A 22,998-nucleotide genomic window follows, 5' to 3' on the forward strand; every position below is an offset into this window, starting at 1 on the left:
TTTGCCTACATTACATACGTTTTACCATGTTTTTTTCTTCTTACCCATAATATCCAAAATTCTCTTAAAAAATGTTTATTCCTTTCTTCTTTTATTGCTCCTAATTACTTAAGTTTTACATTTTCATTTTTCTGAATTAGTAATGAATGTAATATTTGTGGGCTGAGTCTTTGGGAAATAAAAATGTTCTCATACCTTTCTTCTTGCCCTGTGATCACCCTTTGTCGGGGATGTGTGGCTTGGCATTCAGGCGACTTGACATTATGTGCTCCAATTAAATGTCCCCGTATTGGTGTGTGCCACTCCTTGGGCTATAATTCTGGAACATTATATTTTAAGGCTTCCTTCATGACTACTTTAAATCTGTTCCCTTTGTAGCCTAAATCGCTAGTGGGTGCTTTAATGGATCAATGAACTATCTTTGAAGATGACTACAAAGAAGTTACCGCCCCTTTATTATTGACCCGTCCCACTTCTAAATAAGCAGAATAACATTCAAAGTTCATTTTGATTAAAAACTGGGAAAACACAGAAGCCGTATTTTCTCAGTGTAATTACCATTGTCAAGAAGAAAATCAAGGTCATAACAGGTTTTTTCCTAGATTGTATTGCGATTAATGTAGCTCAACCACACCCAATTTACTTTCTAGGTTAACTAAGTAATAAAAGGTGATAATTTTTCTTGAAAATTATAAGTAAATTTGCATATTCACAATTTTGAGAATAATTTATTACTTTAACTTCAACATACAACTACATTCTAATGTGATTACATTGAATGTAAAGAAACGGATCCTTCCAAGACCAAAATAACCCACAGGCCATGATGTTGCTTTCATTTCCCTTTTTTTTTTTTTTTTTGTTTAAACAAATGTGTACCACGGTGGCTCAAAAAGTATGGCAAATGCCATGAATATGAAAGCAGCAGTTTGCAATGGATTGCATCTAGAACCCAGAGAAGGCGAATTAGACAGAAGTGGTAGTTATCTAATTAAACAATCAGGACAAGTTGGTTTGCAGCATTAAAACTGTTGATTTAGGTTTCTTTTCTCTTAATGATCAAAGGTCCCACGTTGTCTCCAGTCTCTTCATTGTGTTTTGTGTGAGATCCATCACAGAGTGGGAACTAGGAAGAGAGAAAGAGAATGTGAAGTGTCAAATCACAAATGCAGTATTATCTTTGGCAAGGAGGGGGTGACGTTCAATTCACATATATAATGTGGTAACTCAATATAAAATAGCATTTCCTTTTGTGATATTTGATTATGGATTTTGAAAACCTTTTCCATGTTTATATACTAGTAATCCTTTCTATGTCCACTGCTTATTTATGTGTAAGAGTCTAGGTTCATTTATTTAAAATCAATTTGTATATTATCCTTTGATTACTTTGTACAACTTTTTCCCTAAATCTTTTTGTTTTGCTTATATTTTTTATGCCCTTAATTCCTCCACTCTCATACATAAGGCCTTTTTAATATCCCACATTTCCCTTCATACATTTTTTTATTGTTATTCAATTATAGTTGTCTGCATTTTCTCCCCATCCCTCCACCCCACCCGAGCCAAACCCACCTCCCTCCCCTGCCTCCACCCTCCCCCTTATACATTTTTTTTTAACATGCTTCATGGAGACTTCTTTTTCTAGAAATGTGGTGGATTTACATTTGTTTTCATGATTAAACATTTTAGATATAACATTTTTGTGTCCAGTGGGAAGGAAAGGGACAAAACTAAATTTATACCAGCGTTTCCCAGAGTGTGATCCAATGAAGTGCTGCAGTATATTCTGATATGGTTTCATTATGTGATTAAAAAACATACATACCTATTTTGTCTCACAACATACATTAATATTTTGCAAGAGCTTCTGATATTAAAAAAACCCTATTTTAACCCACTCTTTTTTTATATCCATCGTTTATTTTTAAGTACATTTTATTGGTTATGCTATTACAGTTGCCCCAATTTTTTTTCTCCCCTTTATCCCCCTCCACCCTGCACTCCCCCCACCCTCCAAAATTCCCCACCCCGACCTTAGTTAATATCCATGGGTCGTACATATAAGTTCTTTGGCTTCTCCATTTCCTGTAGTATTCTTTTTTAAAAAATATATTTTATTGATGTCATTTTACTGTTCATATTTATCTTTTTTCTTAGATAAATCCCTTTAACATTTCATGTAATAAGGGCTTGGTGATGATGAACTCCTTGAACTTGACCTTATCTGAGAAGCACTTTATCTTCTGTTCCATTCTAAATGATAGCTTTGCTGGATACAGTAATCTTGGATGTAGGTCCTTGCCTTTCATGACTTGGAATACTTCTTGCCAGCCCCTTCTTGCCTGTAAGGTCTCTTTGGAGAAATCAGCTGACAGTCGTATGGGAACTCCTTGTAGGTAACTGTCTCCTTTCCTCTTGCTGCTTCTAAGATTCTCTCCTTATCTTTAATCTTGGGTAATGTAATTATGATGTGCCTTGGTGTGTTTCTCCTTGGGTCCAGCTTCTTTGGGACTCTCTGAGCTTCCTGGAAGTCTACTTCCTTTGCCAGATTAGGGAAGTTCTCCTTCATTATTTGTTCAAATAAGTTTTCAATTTTTTGTTCTTCCTCTTCTCCTTCTGGGACCCCTATACTTCGGATGTTGGAACGTTTCAAGATGTCCTGGAGGTTCGTAAGCCTCTCCTCATTTTTCTGAATTCTTATTGCTTCATTCTTTTCTGGTTGGATGTTTCTTTCTTCCTTCTGGTCCGCACCGTTGATTTGAGTTCCAGTTTCCTTCGCATCACTATTGGTTCCCTGTACATTTTCCTTTGTTTCTCTGAGCATAGCCTTCATTTTTTCATCTAAATTGTGACCAAATTCAACGAATTCTGTGAGCTTCCTGATTACCAGTGTTTTGAACTGTGCATCTGATAGGTTGGCTATCTCTTCGTTGCTTAGTTGTATTTTTTCTGGAACTTTGATCTGTTCTTTCATTTGGGTCATTTTTCTATGTCTTGGCGTGCCTGTTACATAAAGGGGCGGAGCCTTAGGTGTTCACTGTGGCGGGGTAACGCTGGTCGCTGCGCTGTGATGCTGTACGTGGGGGAGGGGACTAGAGGGAGCAATTCTGCTTGCTCCATTCTCTGCTGGATTTCAGTCACTCCCTCCGCTACCCACAATCACATTGGGCCCTTCTAGTGCTGATTCCCGGATGGGTGGGCTTGTGCATGTTCTAGGCCCCTGTGGGTGTCTTCAACGAACTCTCCTGTGATGCTGGGAGTTTCTCCTGCTACTGCCTCAACCCCTGTGGGTGTTTTCAATCAGAGATTTGAGGCTTTATTTCCCCTCGCTGGAGCCCTGGGTTGCAAGGTCTGTCGCCCGGTCCACCAGCTGCTGCCTTGCCCGCCAGCTGCACCTTTGCCCACCCCGTTCCACAATCCACCACCTCCCTGGGTCTGCCAGCTGCTGCCTTGCCGCAAGTCCTCTCTGCCCGGCTGCCTGTCTCTGCCCCTCCTACTGGTCTGGTTGAATGTTTCTTTCTCATCTCCTTGGATATCGGACTTCCTTACAGTTCGACTTTCTGTCAGTTCTGGTTGTTTTTAAATTGTCATCGTCCTTCTTTTGGTTGTGCGAGGAGGCACAGTGTGTCTACCTAAGCCTCCACCTTGGCCAGAAGTCTCCTATAATATTCTTAACGTCCCCCTATTTTGTGCCTACCTATTATGATTCTTATTCTCTGTACCTTTTTCCTCCATTCTCCTCTTCCCCCTCCCCACTGATAACCCTCCATATGATCTCCATTTCTCTGATTCTGTTCCTGTTCTAGTTGTTTGTTTAGTTTGTTTTGTTTTTTTAGGTCAAGTTGTCAATAGTTGTGTTTGTCATTTTAATATTCATAGTTTTTGATCTTCTATTTCTCAGATAAATCCCTTTAACATTTCATATAATAATGACTTGGTGATGATGAACTCCTTTACCTTGACCTTTTCTGGGAAGCACTTTATCTACCCTCCCATTCTAAAGGATAGCTTTGCTGGATAGAGTAATCTCGGATGTAGGTCCTTGCCTTTCATGACTTGGAATACTTCTTTCCAGCCCCTTCTTGCCTGTAAGGTTTCTTTTGAGAAATCAGCTGATAGTCTTATGGGAACTCCTTTGTAGGTAACTGTCTCCTTTTCTGTTGCTGCTTTTAAGATTCTCTCCTTATCTTTAATCTTGGGTAACTTAATTATGATGTGTCTTGGTGTGTTCCTCCTTGGGTACAATTTCTTTGGGACTCTCTGGGCTTCCTGGACTCCCTGGAAGTCTATTTCCTTTGCCAGATTGAGGAAATTCTTCTTCATTATTTTTTCAAATAAGTTCTCAATTTCGTGCTCTTCCTCTCCTTCTGGCACCCCTATGATTCAGATGTTGGAGCATTTGAAGTTTTCCCACAGGTTCCTAAGCCTCTCCTCATTTTTTTTGCATTCTTGTTTCTTCATGCTGTTCCAGTTAGATGTTTATTTCTTCCTTTTATTCCAAATTGTTGAGTCCCAGTTTCCTTCCCTTCACTGTTGGTTCCCTGTATATTTTCCTTTATTTCACTTGTGCAGCCTTCATTTCTTTCTTCATTTTACAACTGAACTCAATCAATTCTTTGAGCCTCCTGATCACCAGGGTTTTGAACTCTGCATCTTACAGGTTATCTATCTCCTCATCACTTAGTTCTTTTTCTGGAGTTTCAATCTGTTGTTTCATTTGGGCTGTACTTCTTTGTCTCAGCCCACCTGTAACATGGTAAGGGGTGGAGCCTTAGGTATTTGCTGTGGCAGGGTAAACCTCTTTGCACAATGGGGCACTGTCTGTGGGGATAGGGGTCAGGGAGGGAAGAATGGTGCTTGCTGGATTCTTGCTTTCCTTCCCATCACTACACTCGCTTCCCACAGATTGTGCCCTTTCAGGCACTGATTTGCAGGTGGGTTGGTGTGTGTACATTTTAGGACCCTGTGGGCCTCTCCAGTGAACTCTTGTGTGAGACTGGGGGTTTCCCCCACTACCACAGCCCTCACAAATTTCTTCAGCCAGGGATTTTGAGTCTTTAGTTTCCCGTGCTGAAACGCTGGGTTTCTGTCTTGCTCTCCTGTTGTTCCTCCCAGCTTATCTTCACGTGAATGTGGGATTGCCTGCGTGTTCTGCCACCTTGCCTTGCTGCGCATCCTCTCCACCCCGGCTGCCCATCTCCACCCCTCCTACCAGTCTGGATGAATATTTCTTTAATTCCTTGGTTATTGGACTTCCATGCAATGATTTTCTGGCAGTTCTGGTTGTTCTGTTTTAAATTGGTTAACCTTCTTTTGGTTGTGTGAGGAAGCAAAGTGTTTCTGCCTATGCCTCCATCTTTGCCAGAACTCCCAAACTCTTCTAAACTGACTAGATTATGGAGACTTTTGACTTTATACATTATCACAGTGTTCTATAGAGCATACTTTACAAAATGCTGTTCTAGACCTTGTTGCTTCAATATTATTAGAGGTTGCTTCCTAAATTGTTTTACCTTCATAATTTTATCAAAATAAAATATAAAGTGCCTATATATAGTTTCAAGATTATTATAGTCATCAACCTACTCCACTGGGATAATAATTGTGTTTAAAATATGCTTAAAATTGGGCTAGTTTTCCTTTATACTAATCGTCTTTACTAAACCTTTCCTGTTTCTCCTTTGCCTGTTTATTCTTCCAGATAAACGTGAGAATTTTTTTTGCCAAATCCTATTTTATACCTCTTGTACTTTTTGCTCTAAGGTCTCATGCATATTCTGACAAGATTGTTTGTTTTATTTCTTCAGTTATTATAATTAGGTGTATTTTCATTTGTGACCTCTCTTTATACGAGGCCTGTCCAGAAAGTATCCAGCCATGCACTATGAAAACTAGATATGCTTATTGAACAAGGTACAAGATATAAGAAACATTGTACACAGGACAATGAGGCCTCAGTCCTCTTCAAACTCAACACCTTAGGACCTTACACAGTTCTCCTATTCACCATCAGCTGCCCTGTTGTATTTTACTGAATCTCATCAATAACCTGAAATCTTTTCCCTTTCAAAGGTGATTTTAGTTTTGGGAAAAGCCAGGAGTCTCAGGGTGCCAAATCTGGGCTGTACGGGGCTGAGTCACTTCAATGATTTGATATTTTGCCAAAAAACTGCACCAGGTGTGATGCACGAGTGGGCATGTTGTGAATGATGAAGCTGTAAGTCACCAGTTGCCCATAACTGCAAACTTTTGAATCATCCGAATACTTTCCATGGAGGAATGTTCAAGCTTAACACAAAATCTGATGGAGATTCGTTGTTCTACTTGCTCAGTCACTTTGAATGTGATGGCCACACAGTACACATGCTCACTCAATGGCATCTACCAGCCCCACTGACTAGTCCCGTGAAGTCATCACTGTTCACACATGCACATTCCAGTCCACTCTCCTTGGCGGCCAGGTTATATCGATGTTGCACAAACCATTCCTGTTATATTAACAAGAGTTGGACTTTTTCTGGACATACCTCATATACATTACTGGTTTTTGCAAATATATCCTTCCTGCTGATAAATAAAAATAAGAATTCAACAGTGTTTTAGGTGTCTTCTCTAGATTTTACCCTTAGAAGGTCCAATTACCAATCAGTTATTTGTTTCTTTCTTTCTATATGCATAGCTCTTATTTCTATTTCATGTGAAATGATGATAGCTAGCACTTTTCTTTTATTTTTGATGTTTGGAATGTACTTATACTCTAGAATCTGGAGTCTCATGTTTATTATAAGGTACACTATTGTACTGAAAGAGTTTAGAAGAGTAAAGTAGCACGAATCTTGGCCGTAAGGGTAAAGTTGCTTTATTACTCACAGCGAAGAGGGGTCTAAGTTTCTAATACCTGAACCTAGACAATGATGTATATAATCTTAAACCTTGATATTAGAAGTGTCTAGTATAAAATTAAAATAATACTTGGTTGATGTTAAAGATACTCATTTTTAATTTTACTCTTTATATATAATTCTAAGTTAAAATTACAGAAAATGTAATGTTTTTCAGAATACCTTTTATATTCAGGTATAAATTACATGTTGGTGTAGATGGCAATAAAAATGTAATGTATATAAAGCTTATGCTATTTCTTTTTTTAGGTCAATAAGATACGGTACACAATTTATTCATATTAAAAACAAGTCCTTGCAGCAAAATTATAACCCCAAGCTTTCAGGTTATTTGGCACAGATGAGGAAAGAGGCCATAAAAAAAATCAAGCTAAAATGTATCCTACCACAAAGAACAGCATTTCAAAGTGACATGTGTTAGATAAACAAACAGATGATTATACAGTGAGAATAAAAGTTTACATTGTAAAATAATCCATTTTTATAAATAGCTCACACAAAACATGTCCCAGTAAAGTTTTATGCACAGATTATAAAACGTATTTCTAGAAAATGAAATATCTGTAAATTAAAAAGTCTCAAAGAATGTAGTGATGTAGCATGTTCCACTTTTATTTCTTTTTTAATCTCATTGTTAAAAATACTAGGAACTAATTAATTTTCTCAAATTATTTTCCTCCATACATAGAATCAAGAATGGGAGAGAAATCTCTAGAGAAATCAAGAAAATCTTATAAAAAATTAACAAAGCCATACATCAAAAATAAGAATATACTTTTTATAATCTGTTTCTGCCTAAAAACTAAAATTCATGTTTCATCATGATCTTAAAAGTGAATAAGTGAAAAGTAAATATTTCTTTAAAAAGTAGTGAATAGAGAGCCCAGAAATAAACCCAAGTCTATGTGGTCAATTAATATTCGACAAAGGGGGCAGAAGCAAGAAATGGAATAAAAATAGCCTCTTTAACAAATGGTGTTGGGAGATCAGGACAGCTACATGCAAAAAAATGAAACTCTACCACCAACTTAGATCAGACACAAAAATAAACTCAAGATGGATAAAAGGCTTAAATATAAGTCGTGATACCATAAAAGTCCTAGAGGAGAAGATAGGCAGGAAAATCTCAGATATTCCATGAAGCAATATTTTCACTGATATGTCCCCTAGAGCAAGGGACATAAAGGAAAGAATAAGCAAATGAGACTTCCTCAAAATAAAAAGCTTCTGCATGGGTAAAGAAAACATTAGCAAAATGAAAAGGGAACCAACTGTATGGGAAAATATATTTTCCAATGGTATCTCGGACAAGGGTTTGAATTCCAAAATATATAAAGAACTCACATGACTCCACACCAGGAAGACAAACCATCCAATTAAAAAATGTGCAAAGGACCTGAAGAGACACTTCTCCAGGAAGGACATACAGAGGGCCCAGAGACATATGAAAGGGTGCTCAGCATCACTAGCCTTCAGAGAGATGCAAATTAAAACCACAATGAGATACCACTTCACACCAGTCAGGATGGCCATCATAAACAAATCAACAAACAAGTGCTGGCGAGGCTGTGGAGAAAAGGGAACCCTAGTGCACTGTTGGTGGGAATGCAGACTGGTGCAGCCTCTAAGGAAAACTGTATGGAATTTCCTCAAGAAACTAGAAATGGAATTGGCTTTTGACCCAGCAATTCCACTGCTGGGATTATACCCTAAGAATCCTGAAACACTAATTCAAAAGAACCTATGCACCCCAATGTTCATAGCAGCACAATTTACAATAGCCAAGTGCTGGAAGCAACCTAGGTGCCCATCAGTAAATGAGTGGATCAATAAACTATGGTACACTTACACAAGGGAAAACTGTTCAGCAGATAGAAAGAAGGAGCTCCTTACCCTTTGTGACAGCATGGATGGAACTAGAGATCATTTTGCTAAGTGAAGTAAGCCAGGTGGTGAAAGACAAATACCATATTATCTCCGCCTCTAAGTGGAACCTAATTAACAAAATATACAAGCAAGCAAAATATAACCAGAGACATTGAAATAGACAACAAACTGACAATAAGCAGAGTGGAGGGGAGAGGAAATTAACGTGAGAAAGCACGGAAAGGGTCATAAATGAACATGTATGAAGGACCCATGGACAAAGCCAAAGGAGGGTAGGATTGAGGGTGGGAGGTGGGAGTGGGTAGGGCAGGGGAAAGTGGTGGTGGGAAAATGCAGACAATTGTATTTGAACATCAATAAAATTTTTTTTTTAAAGTAGTGAGTAGTAGATCCTATTTATTAAGGAACTTTCATACTTTCATACGTAAAGCTTTTTTGCCTTTAAAATGTAAACTAGTTATTAAACATCCGTTCGTTCAGAGGCACTGCTATCTTTTATTTATTTATTTTTATAGAGGGGAAGGAGAGAGAAGAGAGGGAGAGAAACATCAATGTGTGGTTGCCTCTTGTGGGCCCCCTTCTGGGGTCCTGGTCTACAACCTAGGCATGTGCCCTACTCTGGGAACTGAACCAACAACCCTTTGATTCACAGGCCGGCACTCAATCCACTGAGCCACACCAGCAAGGGCAAAATATTTGGAGTGATATCTTAATATTAATGATAATTTCTGTTATTGCTTAACCACAGAAATTATCGACTTAAGTCAGAATCATCTCCCAAAGTTCATGTGAAGATCAAGTATCCTCATTATATTTATACATTAAGGATTTCTCATTTTAAGTTATGAAACAAACATTTTATTTTCAACCAAAAGCCAAAATCAGTTATTTCAAAAGAAGATTAGTAATTTCTTAGAAATGCTTGGTACATGTCCATGGGATATTTTATTGAAATTACTTCATGATCCTTAATATAGTATAAATAAATGGTAATTAGTTGGCATTAAAATTCAAATAGTAAATTATGTAACAATATGTTTTTTAGAAAGTGTCTTATTGTAACATTTTTATTCAGGAGAAAGAAAATGAGTGATAAATACTTTCAAACATAATCTAGGTATAGTAGTTTTTGCAATAAATAATAATGTAATGAAAACATGAGAATTTTATTAAACTTACTGCATTTAAAATTTTGAAATTTGTTAAATTTGTCAAGCCAAGAGCTGAAATTTAAAAATACAAAGGGTATACTGAATTCAGTTCACGTAGTATCAATACTTAAAGATCAAATAATTGGTGAAAAAAGTTTAGCTCATAGTTAACTCTAAAATTTGTTCTAAGGTGGCAGTCTTTGTTTATTAACACATCCTGAAGAAAAGTTTGTGAATTAAATTGGCTGAGTTTCTTCAATGTCCAGAAAATATTCTATTGTTTGTTACACCAATGAAAAACTTATACATCTACTAATCTCAAATATCTTTAAAACTAGGGAAGAGTTACGAGAAGTTGGAATAAATGTTTGGGAGAAAAAAAAAACACCAGGATCCTTTTTTTCCACTTGGAAAGCTGACAACATTATCAGGGTCTTCATAAAAAACACAAGATTTGTTTCTTTTTAATGGTCCCGTACCTCAAGTTATGATATTTCTGTTTTTAGGACGATTCAAAATGGAAATAAATACACATTCCTCCTTGAATTCTCTCTTCTATCTGTAACAGCTAAGGACAATTTTTTATTTTCCTTCTCCAAACTTTGTATTTTTAATGAGAGTTTGGATTATATTTCCCAAGGAAGTTGTCTGGGGCCATTCTGGCTCATTACCATAAACCACTCTGTGAAACATGATTGCTTTGGTTGAGAAAGAAAACAAAAGCAGTGAGATCTTTGAACTTCCTGAGAGAATATGGCATTTTATACCATTTTTATGTACTCACTTTGGTAAATGTAAGATAGATATAGTAAGAAAATGTATAAACAGAAATTAAGATTTTACAAAACTGTCCTTTTGTGGATTGACCAACACTCAGAAAATATCCTATTAGTGTTTTTTAAAAAACTTACTGATTTTTTAGAAAGGGGGAGGTAGAGAAGGTAAGAGGGGGAGCGGGGAAGGAGGAGGGAGAGGGGGAGGAGAAAGGGGATGGGGGGAGGGAGGAAGAGAGAGAGAGAGAAACATTGATTTGTTGTTCCATTATTTATGCATTCATTGGTTAATTCTTGTCTGTGCCCTGACCAGAAATCAAACCCACAGCATTGGCATGTTGGGACCTATTATGTTTGTTAAATATTGTTTCTATGAAAAAAGTGGACTCAGTGCAACCCACTTCCAAACCATTAATAGGAAGGAGACTTTCTATAGCACATACACCCCAAAACAAAAACAAGCCCAACACTAACAAAAAAACCCCCAACTCAATCCCTGAAGTTGTAAATAAAAGAAAATGATTCTACATAGTATGTGAAGTAGCACATCTCTTCAATTTCAGTTGAGTTCTGGATGTCAACTGGAATGGCTTTCCTCTATTTCTAATTTCTTAGTTTGAATTCTTCTCCTGCCCTTGCTCAAAGTCTCTCCTGCCTTCCTGCTGGCCACAATACAACTGAGCAAATGATGTAACAACCTACCTGAAATAAGTGGAGGTGGGGTGGGAATCTAGCAAGACTATGTTGCATACTCTTCTCTTACATCAACGATCCTTTATCTTCTTGTTTCGAAAGTAAGACTATCTTTCTTCCTTTTTAAGTCTGAGTTTCACATTGTGCTTAGTCTCATTTCCTTCCACCCTGTTTCAAGACATCACTGTCTCAAAGTCTCAAATAATATCTTTCCCTGTAGTTGCTTTAATTATTTTCTCTATTAGTGTCTTTCCTTCTCACTTTACATATGGATATCCCTTTTGTGAAATATGGAACGAGAGAATTTCTGAAACAGCAGAGAGGGCATACCAATCTTGGGGGAAGAAGGAAAATGAGATGTGTTAAAAATTATTTTCTACATGTTACTAAGAGATCCAATTCATTAGGTCTGGGAAAATTGCTCATGTTAGATGCACACAACAAACCAGCAATTGCACCTTAAGAGTGAATTAGGATTAAAATAAAGTTTATATTGCATATAACATTTTTTGGAAATAGGTAAAAGAGGCATTTACATTTTATTGTAAACACAACTGGGTTGTATAAGGAAAAATTACTAAATATAAACTCAATACAGCTATCTAATCAAAGGTATTAATTACAAGTCTTTTGTGCATTGACATGTGTGTGACTTGGCACCTGTGTGATAATCTTAGGAACCTCAAGAATGTGGGGAGCTTCCAAAGTAGCATGAAGAAAAGAACATCCATTAACCTGAATATTATTCAAAGTGAACTCTTAATTCACTTTGGGAATAAAAAGTACTCAAGATTCAGTCAAAATTCAGAAGTGACAAATGCTAGATGTAAAGGGGATCACTAATGGCATAAAAGATAAATGAATAAAAAAGGCTGATAAGATTGAAAATAAAATGATTGGACTGGCATTCCTTTCCTTAAAGTCCACCTATGGGAAACAGAGATCCCTAGTTTAACCACTGGGAAACTCTAAATTGTATCATGCAAGAATAATCTTGGAATGTTATGTTGAATTATAAAGTCTAAATAACATTTAAATCACTAGCTCCTGTACATTTTTGTTTCTTCCTGAAATGCTTGAGATCTTAGTCCATGAAAAAATGTATTTACTTTATTGGCCCTTTACCTTCTGGGAAAACCCAACCAAGGTACTACACTTGACTTGACCTCAAAGCTAAGCATTAGAGCTCACTAAAGCTGTTTGTTATCTTCTCTTTCTTTCCATTCACTGTCACACTTACTGAAAGTTTGACATATACTCAGACTTCCAGCATTTCTTTATTAGTAATTTACACTTAAACCCACTTGGACACAGCTTCTATTCTATTCTTCTGTTGAAATGACACCAAAAGGTCAACTGACTAATTGTTTAATCCAACAGTCTTACTGTAATAGTCTATTCACCAGGTTGATTTTGCACAAGCTGATGTTGACAACCAAACCTTTGAAACTTTCCCCCCTTTCCACTGTAAAGCCACAATATTCTTAGTTTTGTTTTAACAGGCCCATTTCATCTCCTTTGTTAGCTCTTATTCCTCTTTCTAAAATGCAGAAAATTCTCGAAGTGTTCATACTTAATCCTTGATTTTCATCTGTATCAGGGATCTTTTGGTTTCATTCCTATGTTTGACTCATCAGTTTTGCTGATCTCTATCTCTCACCCCCATGCCTCAACTTTAGTCCCACATTTCAGATGGCCTGCTGTGCATTTCCACTCAAATGTCACCTTTAATCCACTCTTTGAAACTGAACTCCTTACCACTGTCCTAGGAAATCAGCTTTTCACCCTGAATTCCTTACTTCTGTTAATGGCATCCCCTCTTGTAATCCCAAGTGTAAGGCCTAGACACTTCCATGATCATCAGTTTTTCCCCCCAGTCCTCCACACAAAGCGGTCACTGCATTTGGCTGATCCTTTCTTCAAAATGCTTCATGTATCTATTCACTGTTCTCTGTTCCCACAGCTAGCACCCTGGTATAAGGATCATAACTTCTTATCTCAAATCCCTAACAAGAAGCTCCCCCACGTCTGGAGGCACAAACTCCTCACTGGTATACTCAAGACTCTCTTCCATTTGGCCTTGTTTCTGGGGGGAGACAGGTGCTAGGACCAGACTAGATTCTTCACTGATCCCACCTTTGCTCATATGAGTCTTTTTCCAGATTTTGAGAAAGTCTCCAATACTTGCTAGTTTATTCAAATGCTATCAATCTTTCTGGGGCAATTTAACTCCCATGTATATCACTATGCCTTCCCAGAAAATTCTCACCCACAGTGGAAGCTCTTCTTTTTATACAAAGTACTGTATAACCTGGTACTGTAACCACTATACACATCTATGATACCTACTGTTTCACTATTTAACTTTTGTCATGCATGCATCTATAGTAGAGATGAAATGAATTAATTAAAATCACTGACTAGCCCTGGCTGGGTGGCTCAGGTGGCTGGAGCATTGTCCCGTGCACCAAAAGGATGTGGGTTCAATCCACGGTCAGAGCACATACCTAGGTTGTGGATTCAGTCCCCAGTGGAGGTGCATATGGGAGGTAACTAACTGATCTCTCTTTCCCTTCCTCTCTAACAATCAATAAACATATCCTCAGGTGAGGATTAAAATAATAACAATAAAAAAATAAATAATATCACTGACTAAAGAACTATTACAACTCTGACTTAGAAATTCTCTAATTTATAAAGGTATTACTTTCTATATTTTGGTGAGTAACGAGAATGAAACCTATATAGGCATAATTTTAAAAAACAAATCAGAGCTAGTATACAGAATATTACTGAGGATTACTTTCTAGCAATCCTACTAGTACTTCCAAACAACCCCACATTCCTAATGAACAGTGTTCTTAAGCTATAACTTGTTGTAACGGCACTATTATTTTTGGTTCATACTCCATACGCTCATCAGGCGTTTTTGAGACACAATGTCATAATCCAAGCACTGTATCACTGGATTATACAACATCAATTGTATTGGCAGGAGAGGGTCAGTAGAATATGCTTCCCAGTGCCTAGTATGTGATATGTTGATTTGTGATAACGGCTCTCCACTGTAGGGAGGGGTCCCTCACATAATGTGCTTTTAGGCCTCACATAATGTGCTTCCCGAAATAGATACATTGTGTATTTTTTTTTTTTAAATCCTCACCTGAGAAAATGCTTCCTGATTTTTAGTGAGGAAGACGGGGGTGGGAAAGAGGAAAGAAGAGCGAGAGTGAGAGAGAGAAACATCGGTGTGAGATAGAAACATCACTCAGTTGCTTCCTGTGCACACTCCAACTGGGGATTGAACCAACAACGCAAGCATGTGTCCCAGCCTGGAATTGAACCTGCAACCCTTTTGGTGCGTGGGAACATGCTCCAACCACCTGAGACATCTGGCCAGGGCCAGATACATCATTTGTATTGTCTATTTTCTTAGTCCTAATGAAGTCATCTTTAGTGAAATCCATTTTATTTAAATGCTAACAGTGGTAATACATACAGTATTTTCACCATACACCAGAAGTTCTGAAGTCATTCAGTGTACAAAGCTTTTCAAGATGATTTTAGAAGAACATTTTACCATCCTTAGATCAGCGGCTGTCATCACTGTCTAAAAGCTGTGGGTATCAAAGACGATACTTCCCAACAGAACTTAATTAACTGCAATTCTTACAGAAGAAAATAAGATTTTTAAAACTCTAATGTTATAATTTAACTACAGAAGCTGCTGCTTAAAGAAAGCTTAGGATACAGAGTCAACGTTTACCAGATAAAAATTTTCAAGGCTAATTTACCAAAACTTTATCTTGAAATTTCTAAAACTTGTACTGGAATCCAGGAGCTAAAAAGCTCAAGAAAAGAATTTACCTCTTATGTTTCTCTGTGTTTACGCTGCATATTTCCCTCCATGGGATAGTGGAAGGCTAAGATCCACTTGAGGAGGAAATCTTAAGAGTAAAAAAGAGTTCTCTCTTCTTTGGCTAAGAATGTGGTTACATTCACCTAAACTCAGTGAGAACATGATGTAGTTTTACTTTACAGTGGTTATACATTCTAGTACCAATATTCCTGAAGAGTACATGAAAAACAGAGAAGAATAGGTTCCATTAAAAAAAGGGAAAAAAAAAGCTGTGTCTTAACAGTATCTGGTGATGCCAGTTTGATAGAATAGTTTAAAAAGAAATATTACATTAAAGATGGTACTAATATAAAGGACTTGTTTTCCTCACCTTTTTGGACCTCCAACAACGGCAGTACACAGCTTTATCTCCCAAATCCTCCATGTCAAAAGCATGTACGACCTTGGGGTTGTCTTTCTGAATGTTAAGGTTAACCATAGATTTGTTGCGATGATCTTTAACATAAAATCTTTTGTAAGCTAGATAACCAATTGCAGCTGTCCCAGCAGCAATGGTCACTGCTGCGATCCATTCAACTAGAGCAGGAAAGAAAAACAGGAATAATTATAAAAACCAAAATATATGCTAATAATCTAACACAGATGTTCAGGAAATCCAGTTTTCTGAGTATTAAGCATCTCAATAGTCAAAGTTGGTTTTTAATGTTAACTGAATGATCAGAACACAATAGTGTAAGACTTTGTTAAGATTTTCCCCAGCTCACATGTAAGCAATCGTGTATTTTCGGTTGAGACATGATAGATAAAATAAAACAGAAGAGGGAAACTTAAAAATCATTTTATAGGTAGAGAAAGAAAAACAAGGATTAATAATCTTTTTAAGAGTTCACGAAAAGACTTAAAATAACATGTGAGCCCTGATCAGTGTGGCTCAGCTGGTTGGGCATCGTCCCACAAAGCGAAAGGCTGCGGGAACCTGTCAGGGCACCTGCCTGGGTTGCAGGTTTGGTCCCGCTCAGGGCACATGCAAGAGGAAACTGACCTATGTTTCCTCTCTCACATCTGAAGTTTCTCTACCTCTTTTTCTGCCTCCCTTCCTCTCTCTCTAAAAATAAATAAATAAATAAACACAATCTTAAATAAAAATAACACGTGAGCCTGCAGATTCCTATTACTTAAAAAAAATTTTAAAAATTCAGATTACAAACAGGACAGACCCCCACCCCACCCCAAGTCAGGTGGTGATTATGTGAACAAAATGACTCCGAATTCATTTGAATAGTAGGTCCTTTAGTGGTTTTAAAATGTGTAACCAAAACAGGATTGGTATCCCTAGAAAAAAAAAAAAGGCCAATAAAACAAAATCACCCTTAACATTAAGCATTCAAAGGAATATATCTGGCATGATTCTGGGCTTCAAAGTCCTTCCAAATTGTTTTTTGTTTTTTTAAATTTCAAAGTGCTGTCTCATTAACATAAAAATCAGAATGTACTAATTTCATATTAAACACATTAATATTACAATTATATTCTCATTTAATAAATTCTAAATTTCCATTATCTATCAGTGGAAGATTATCCGAATTCCCAACAAACTTCATTTTAAATTTAATGACATTTTGGAGGCTTGGGGGTTGAGTGAAAAAAGCGAAGGGATTAAGAAGTACTAATTGGTAGTTACAAAATAGTCACAGGGATGTAAAGTACAGCACAGAGTATATAGTCAATAATACCATAATAACTACCTACGGTGCAAGTGAATACTAGAAATATTGGGAGGATCACTTCGTAAATTACACAAATGTCTAACCACTAAGCTGTGCACCCGAAACTAATATAAAATAATATTGAATATTAACTGTAATTGAATAAAAAAGAATAATAAATTTAATGACATTTTTCTACTCAATTATTTGCTTGACTAACAGGCCACCTATTTATTCTTTCAACAGAGCTTTTCAAGTAGTCCTTAGAAACCCAAGCACTTAACAACTACCCCATTTCCAGAGAATGCTGGAGAGGAGAAATCTCTGCACAGTCTGGTTAGCCTCAGCCTCAGAGGAGAGCTGTCTATTCCCAGCACGGAGTGGACTGCAGGAAGAAGTTGAACAGGGGTCAGGATAAACACACTGGACTGCTTCCCAGCACTTCCTGAGTCAGATCTTCACAGTGTTTGAAATAAGTTCCCAGACTATCAAATAAAGCCCTAGAGACATAAGTATAAAAAACACATTCCAAAGCCAAATAAAAACATATAATGAATAATGAACTTTATGGCTTAGTTTGCAATATTGAGTCAGATTTCTTATTACACTAATGCGATTAACCACTGTACCCAATAGTGCCTTACATAAAACTGGAGCTCGCCTTACAACATTCTAAAGGAAAGGAACAGCCATTCTCACACTTAAGTTTCTTTTATCTTGGCCTTCTCTTAGCTTATTTAATAATTTAGTTTTTATCAAGTTTCTAATTAGCATGTTCCTTGGATTCTATTTTCAACCACAGTATTTTTCTCTACAAAGTAATTTAGTGTGTTTTCCTTCCCTCAACATTTCTATTTCTCCTTGCTATAATCCCATAAAATAAACATTAACACTATGCCCTTTCCAAGTGCTGCATGACTGAGAAAACAAGTTAATAAGTCATCTGACAGCTTCAAACCTTTGGCCTTACTGGACGATGTTTTTTAACTGCACATTTTGTGAAGATTTGTCTTGAATTTTAGTACTGCTTCACAGTATTTCCCTGTGGCAATTCCAAGCAGGGCTGAAACTTCGCTCTGATTTCTAGCTTCATTCATGATCTTCCTTTTCGATGCATTATTTACCATGGAACCCCCTTGAGAAAATATTCTGTGTCAGGAATTATGGCAATCCACTTCTCCCATAGGAAAGCCACTCTGAACAGTTAACATACTTATCATAAAGTGGGCTAAAATACTGCTTTGTATAGTCTATGTTCAATTATGTTTGCTGAATGTTATCTTTAGGAAAAATCTGAAAGGAGGAATATCCCGAAAGACTAAAATAACACAATTCCTTAAATGCTGTTGATCTTAGTTACCTTACTTTTTAAGCAAATTATTAATTTGTCTCATGATATAAAAAAGAGACTCCGATAGAAATTTCTACCTTAAACTTAAAAAAAAAAATCCTCCTTATCCATTAAAACATTCTTCTATCCTCTTTTGTCTTATTACCAACTGAATCCACACGGTATGGTAAACTTTTTTTAAAAAAACATAGATTTACTTCCCCAGGATATTTTAATGGGGGAAGAAATGACAGAATAACTGACACAGAAAAGAGGCAACAGCAAATGAAAGAAATGGGAACTGACTCCATCCAAGATACCATCCAAGAGTGGCTGGCCCATGGGGAATGGGAACATGCGCTGTGACCCTACTTCTTAACAAGGGTCACTTATAACTCTACATAAATGTCACACACACACATACACACACACACCCATGCTAGAAAAATTTGCTCCAGTGAGTTTTTAAAATTACAGAAGACTGTCCAGTTCTTCTTTTTCCCCTTCCCAAATTCTAATTCTCTCATCTCATTAGAGACAAATGTAAAATTTCCCAGAGTAAGAAAAATTACTGCAGCTTCAATCAGTCTTTTCTGGCAAAAAGCTGTGGATGTTACTGACAACTAGGGAAAAGAAGGAAAGGAAACTGTATAAACATAGATAAGAATCAAAAGTCAACAATTATAAAGGAAAAAAATTAAGAACTCAAGTAACATTTAGTCCTTTGTAATATATATGCCTACTAAGAACCAGAGACAACAAAGGACAACCAAGACCCAATTTTTAAAGATATTTCAGTTGACATCCAACTTCCAGACATTCTGGAGTCCAGAAAAATCCTGATCATTATTTCTGTCTCTTCTGGTTTATACTCACTTGCATTTTCTATAGACATCTCTCAAGGCACGGAACTCCTGTAGTTAGATCAAACCCTAGCTTATCCACCCTTATTTAACAATGCTTTCTATCTACACAAATACCATGAATAAGCCAATAAAAAGAACAACATACAGAAAATACATTGCTAAATAATCCCTCCCTTTCTTACTCTTCCCTTGGCCTACTACTATGTAATCTCTGGCTTTCTCTATTAGAATTATTCAGAGATAGAGAAATGAACTTGTCCCCAAATCCTACACACTTGTTTATAACCTATTCCTCTGCTTTTCTCTAGTGTGGGAATTATTTTGCTAATCTCACCCTGCTTCTTTTCCTTTAGCCCCTTTTCTGCCCCAAACTGTCCTCTCCAGCCCAGTGTCAACTGCCACAAAATCAGAATGTTCCTTTCACCTCAGGAGAGGGGGAGGGGAGCTGTGTTTAAATCTTTCCCTCCCTTAAGTCTCCCGATTAGTAGGCTGTGACTGGTAATGTTTTCTCTCAAGGCCTGGCATACAGGTAGTGTTCAATATAAATTGAGTAAGAAGAAATAATAGATTACTAATTTGAATTTATGCTCCCCCTGCCCATCAGACCAACACATTGCTCTTACACCAAATAACTTATCTTTGGCCTCATCTTAACCTCTTGTATCAAAGTATGAAATGTAAGTATTTCCTGAGATTAAAAATAAAACTTTATTATGCAACATTTCAGATATACACAGGGAATATAATGAACTCAGCTCCACTGAACTCAGCTCCATTGACTCAGCTCCAAGGAACATCAACTCACCATCAGTCTTGTTTCCTCTGCATTCCTCAACACCCTCCCCGCCCTGTTATTTGTTTATAACCCATAGGAACTTCTTTATTCACAGTCAGATCTGCACTGTCTTTCTCAAAAAACCAAACCCTTAAATAGTTACTTTAAATGACTCAATGCATTTATTGAACCCAAATGAATTAGTTGTATAAAATAGACAAGGATATAAAAGTCAGAGAATAAGAATTTATGAAATTTCGTTTTGGTTACATACATTGTAGCGTTCAAGGTTTGGGATGAATAAGAAAGCACAAGGTAGACAGATGAACACCTATTTTGCAGCCTGAGGATAAAGCAAACTGGAAAAAAAAAGGGACTTGAAGGGGCAGCAGATTAAAGCAGGCCTAAAATATTTGGTTAAATTGGATTTTTTCTTCTGAATATAAACAAGAATTATGCATGCACACATATACCCTTTTATTTTTTATCTAACATATACAGCAGTTACCATTATCAAATACCATTCTAAGCCCTGTATAATTATTAATTTATTTAACTAAGTAGAGACATGGTCATCTTCTCCAAAATCAAATGATCTAAAATGATTTTCAATCTGTATAAACTAATAGGTTTGGTTTAAAAATTGAGAAAATAACTTGACTCTAATCATTATGAGGTGGATTCCCAAGACATTGTGTGTTCCTACTTTGCCACACAAATATATTTGAGAAAGAAGGTGCTGGAAGAAAAGATTTACAAAGGCTCACGACAGTCCTTACAACAACCTTTATGCTTTTAGGTGAAATAAAAGTAGCTGCTTCTCATAACAAAGTTGAGTACTTCAAGATTAATAACCCTCTTCACCAAGCAATTTCCCATCCCTTAGAAAATTGCAAACTAAGGGGAAAGTCACCTTTCCCCTAGGGGGGAGGGAAAGTCACCAGATTCCCCTATGGTTAGATTTAAAAACAGAAAACAAACAAATCTGTGGTGATTGCAAGAAAGATTAGCCTGTAGGTTGTATTAAGAAGCCCTAGGGTTCACCGATTTCATATTTCAATAGTATGCTGCTTCAATAGAGTTTAGTGCACGCTTACACAAAATGACTCCACATTTAAAAGACATATTTGGAATCTTTTCACCCATATCACAGAAGTGCAAACTGTCTTCCTACAATATTACCAGTGGCTCACATCACATGAATATCTTATTTTATACAATTGTCTTATTCCTGAGAAAGTACAGGTTTGGATTTTTAAAAAACAAAACATAACAGAAATCATTCCCTACTTTAAATATAGCAAGGTGCCTCAATTTGAAATTGAGGATATGATAAGTATCCTTACAAATAATTTTTGCAAATAATCACCTCCTACATGCCTCATCAGTAACTTAAAGATTCATGGACTCTGTCACATAACTTTTGACCACAGAAGTGGAATCCTCCAATTCATAGAAACTACTACAAAATTAAGGCTCATAGGAGTAGGAACCTTTTTACAGATTCTAGCACTGTTGATGCTCAATACGTACTAAATAAATTAATGGGCTACTTTTAATTCACTTCTAGACAACCTCTTTACCTTTACTTATCTACTGTTACAGGTGTCCAAATGTTGAGGTGTGGCGTTTTATATTGGGCAAAGAGATCACATATTATCACGTAGCTGGTTCACAATATTATATTAATAATTGTACTACCACCACCAATTTTTGTGAAATGAAGTTCGCATTAATTGACTTCTAAATTTGACCTTCTGTGAAGTGACGTTTCCAATAGCTAGGTACCAGCCCAAGGGAAGCAAGGCTGAAAAAACTGAAGGCTCAATGAGCTTGGTTTTCAAGCCTGTCTCCTGGACTACTGCCACGAAGCGCAAGATGCCAGAGGCATAATGAAAACCTGGGAAAACTTAAGATCCCGAATTGGGTTTCTTCCCTTAAAAAAAAAAAAAGTGCAAAACTAAGATGTGATTAGTCATACATCTCTTCGGGGTTGCTGACAGTACATGCTCTGACTACACAGTGATTTAAACGTGAGAAGAGGGAACAGGTTTTTTTTGTTTGTTTGTTTTTCCTTTCCTTTTTCCCAAGCCCCATGATTTCAGAACACAGAAGTGTCTCAAGGGAGAACAAGAAAAGCTAGCATTGGTATCATTAGGTTTTAGAGTTTGGTTAGTGCAAAAGTGATCCAGACCTGGGTAGATGCCTGCATGGCCCCCACGCCAATTCCGCCCGCGGATACCACCGATCCACACCACTTTCCCGGTTCGGCCCAGGGAGCCCGCAGGTCGTCCTGGACCATGCCCTTAAGCATCTCAAGGTTACAGAACCGGCGGGCACGCAGAGCAGCGGTAACAGCCCAGAGAGGTGCTGACGAAGCTGCAACTGGTGCGCAGGCCGCCAGCCTCACCCCCTCCCAGGCCCCACTTCACCTCGTACGTTGGAAGTCAGACTCATGGCGCAGTCGCTTGCAAGGAGTGCAGAGGACACTGAAAACAAACAGGATAGCGCTGACAGACCAAGTCAAGGTGCGAAAGGCGGCCTACGGGCACCGACTCCAGGCAACTACAGCGCAGGCGCCCCGGCAGTCCGTAAGCACGTGCGTATTAGCCACCCTAGCGGATGCTGAGCATGCGCGGAACTGCGTCCCGGGCCTCACGAAAGTCTACAGTCCAGATTTTGACAGCTGCAGGAGGTGGGAGGAGGAAGAGACCTGGAGAGGGCGCAACTGAGTTTGCGCAATCTTGAGGGGCGGGGTCCTGGAGCCCCGAGGCAGGGCTTTGGGAATAGATAATCCAGGCCAGGTTTTACGTGTTTCCGAGGTGTGTGGGGGTTCTGGAGGCTTTGTACAGGTGTTAGAAGGACAGTTGTCATAATCAGATATCTAAGATTTTTTACTTAAACATTTCGTATCCAGTCTGGTACCTGCAAGGCAAGGTCTAGGTTTCGTATAAAATGCCAGTGGAAGACGCAAGTCGAGCATAGTCCCATTCCATAATCTCTGCTTGCTCCCGGTGTACACCCCTTTCTCGGCCTTTGACCCAGTCATCGGT

General features: G+C 37.7%; 1 protein-coding gene across 1 annotated transcript; it reads right to left on the reverse strand.

The window, feature by feature from the left end:
* Nucleotides 1-708: 708 nt before the first annotated feature.
* CISD1 (CDGSH iron sulfur domain 1) lies at nt 709-22,584 on the reverse strand. Its single transcript, XM_024561313.4, has 3 exons — nt 22,378-22,584; nt 15,639-15,844; nt 709-1,126 (listed from the first exon to the last, which is right to left on the reverse strand). Exons 1-3 carry the CDS (start codon nt 22,400-22,402, stop codon nt 1,037-1,039), a joined length of 321 nt encoding a protein of 106 aa, XP_024417081.1. The 5' UTR covers nt 22,403-22,584; the 3' UTR covers nt 709-1,036.
* Nucleotides 22,585-22,998: the final 414 nt, after the last annotated feature.

Source organism: Desmodus rotundus, chromosome 4 (genome assembly GCF_022682495.2).
Source record: "Desmodus rotundus isolate HL8 chromosome 4, HLdesRot8A.1, whole genome shotgun sequence".
NCBI lineage: Eukaryota > Metazoa > Chordata > Mammalia > Chiroptera > Phyllostomidae > Desmodus > Desmodus rotundus.

Bases quoted from the DNA above. Each gene is read 5' to 3' on its own strand.
- CISD1 (XM_024561313.4), bottom strand. From the start codon at position 22,402: ATGAGTCTGACTTCCAACGTACGAG. The intron at 15,845-22,377 runs GTGAAGTGGGGC...TTCCTGCTCTAG, and splicing joins TCTGACTTCCAACGTACGAG to TTGAATGGATCGCAGCAGTG. The intron at 1,127-15,638 runs GTGAGGAAAACA...CTCTCTTCCTAG, and splicing joins GTTGTTGGAGGTCCAAAAAG to TTCCCACTCTGTGATGGATC.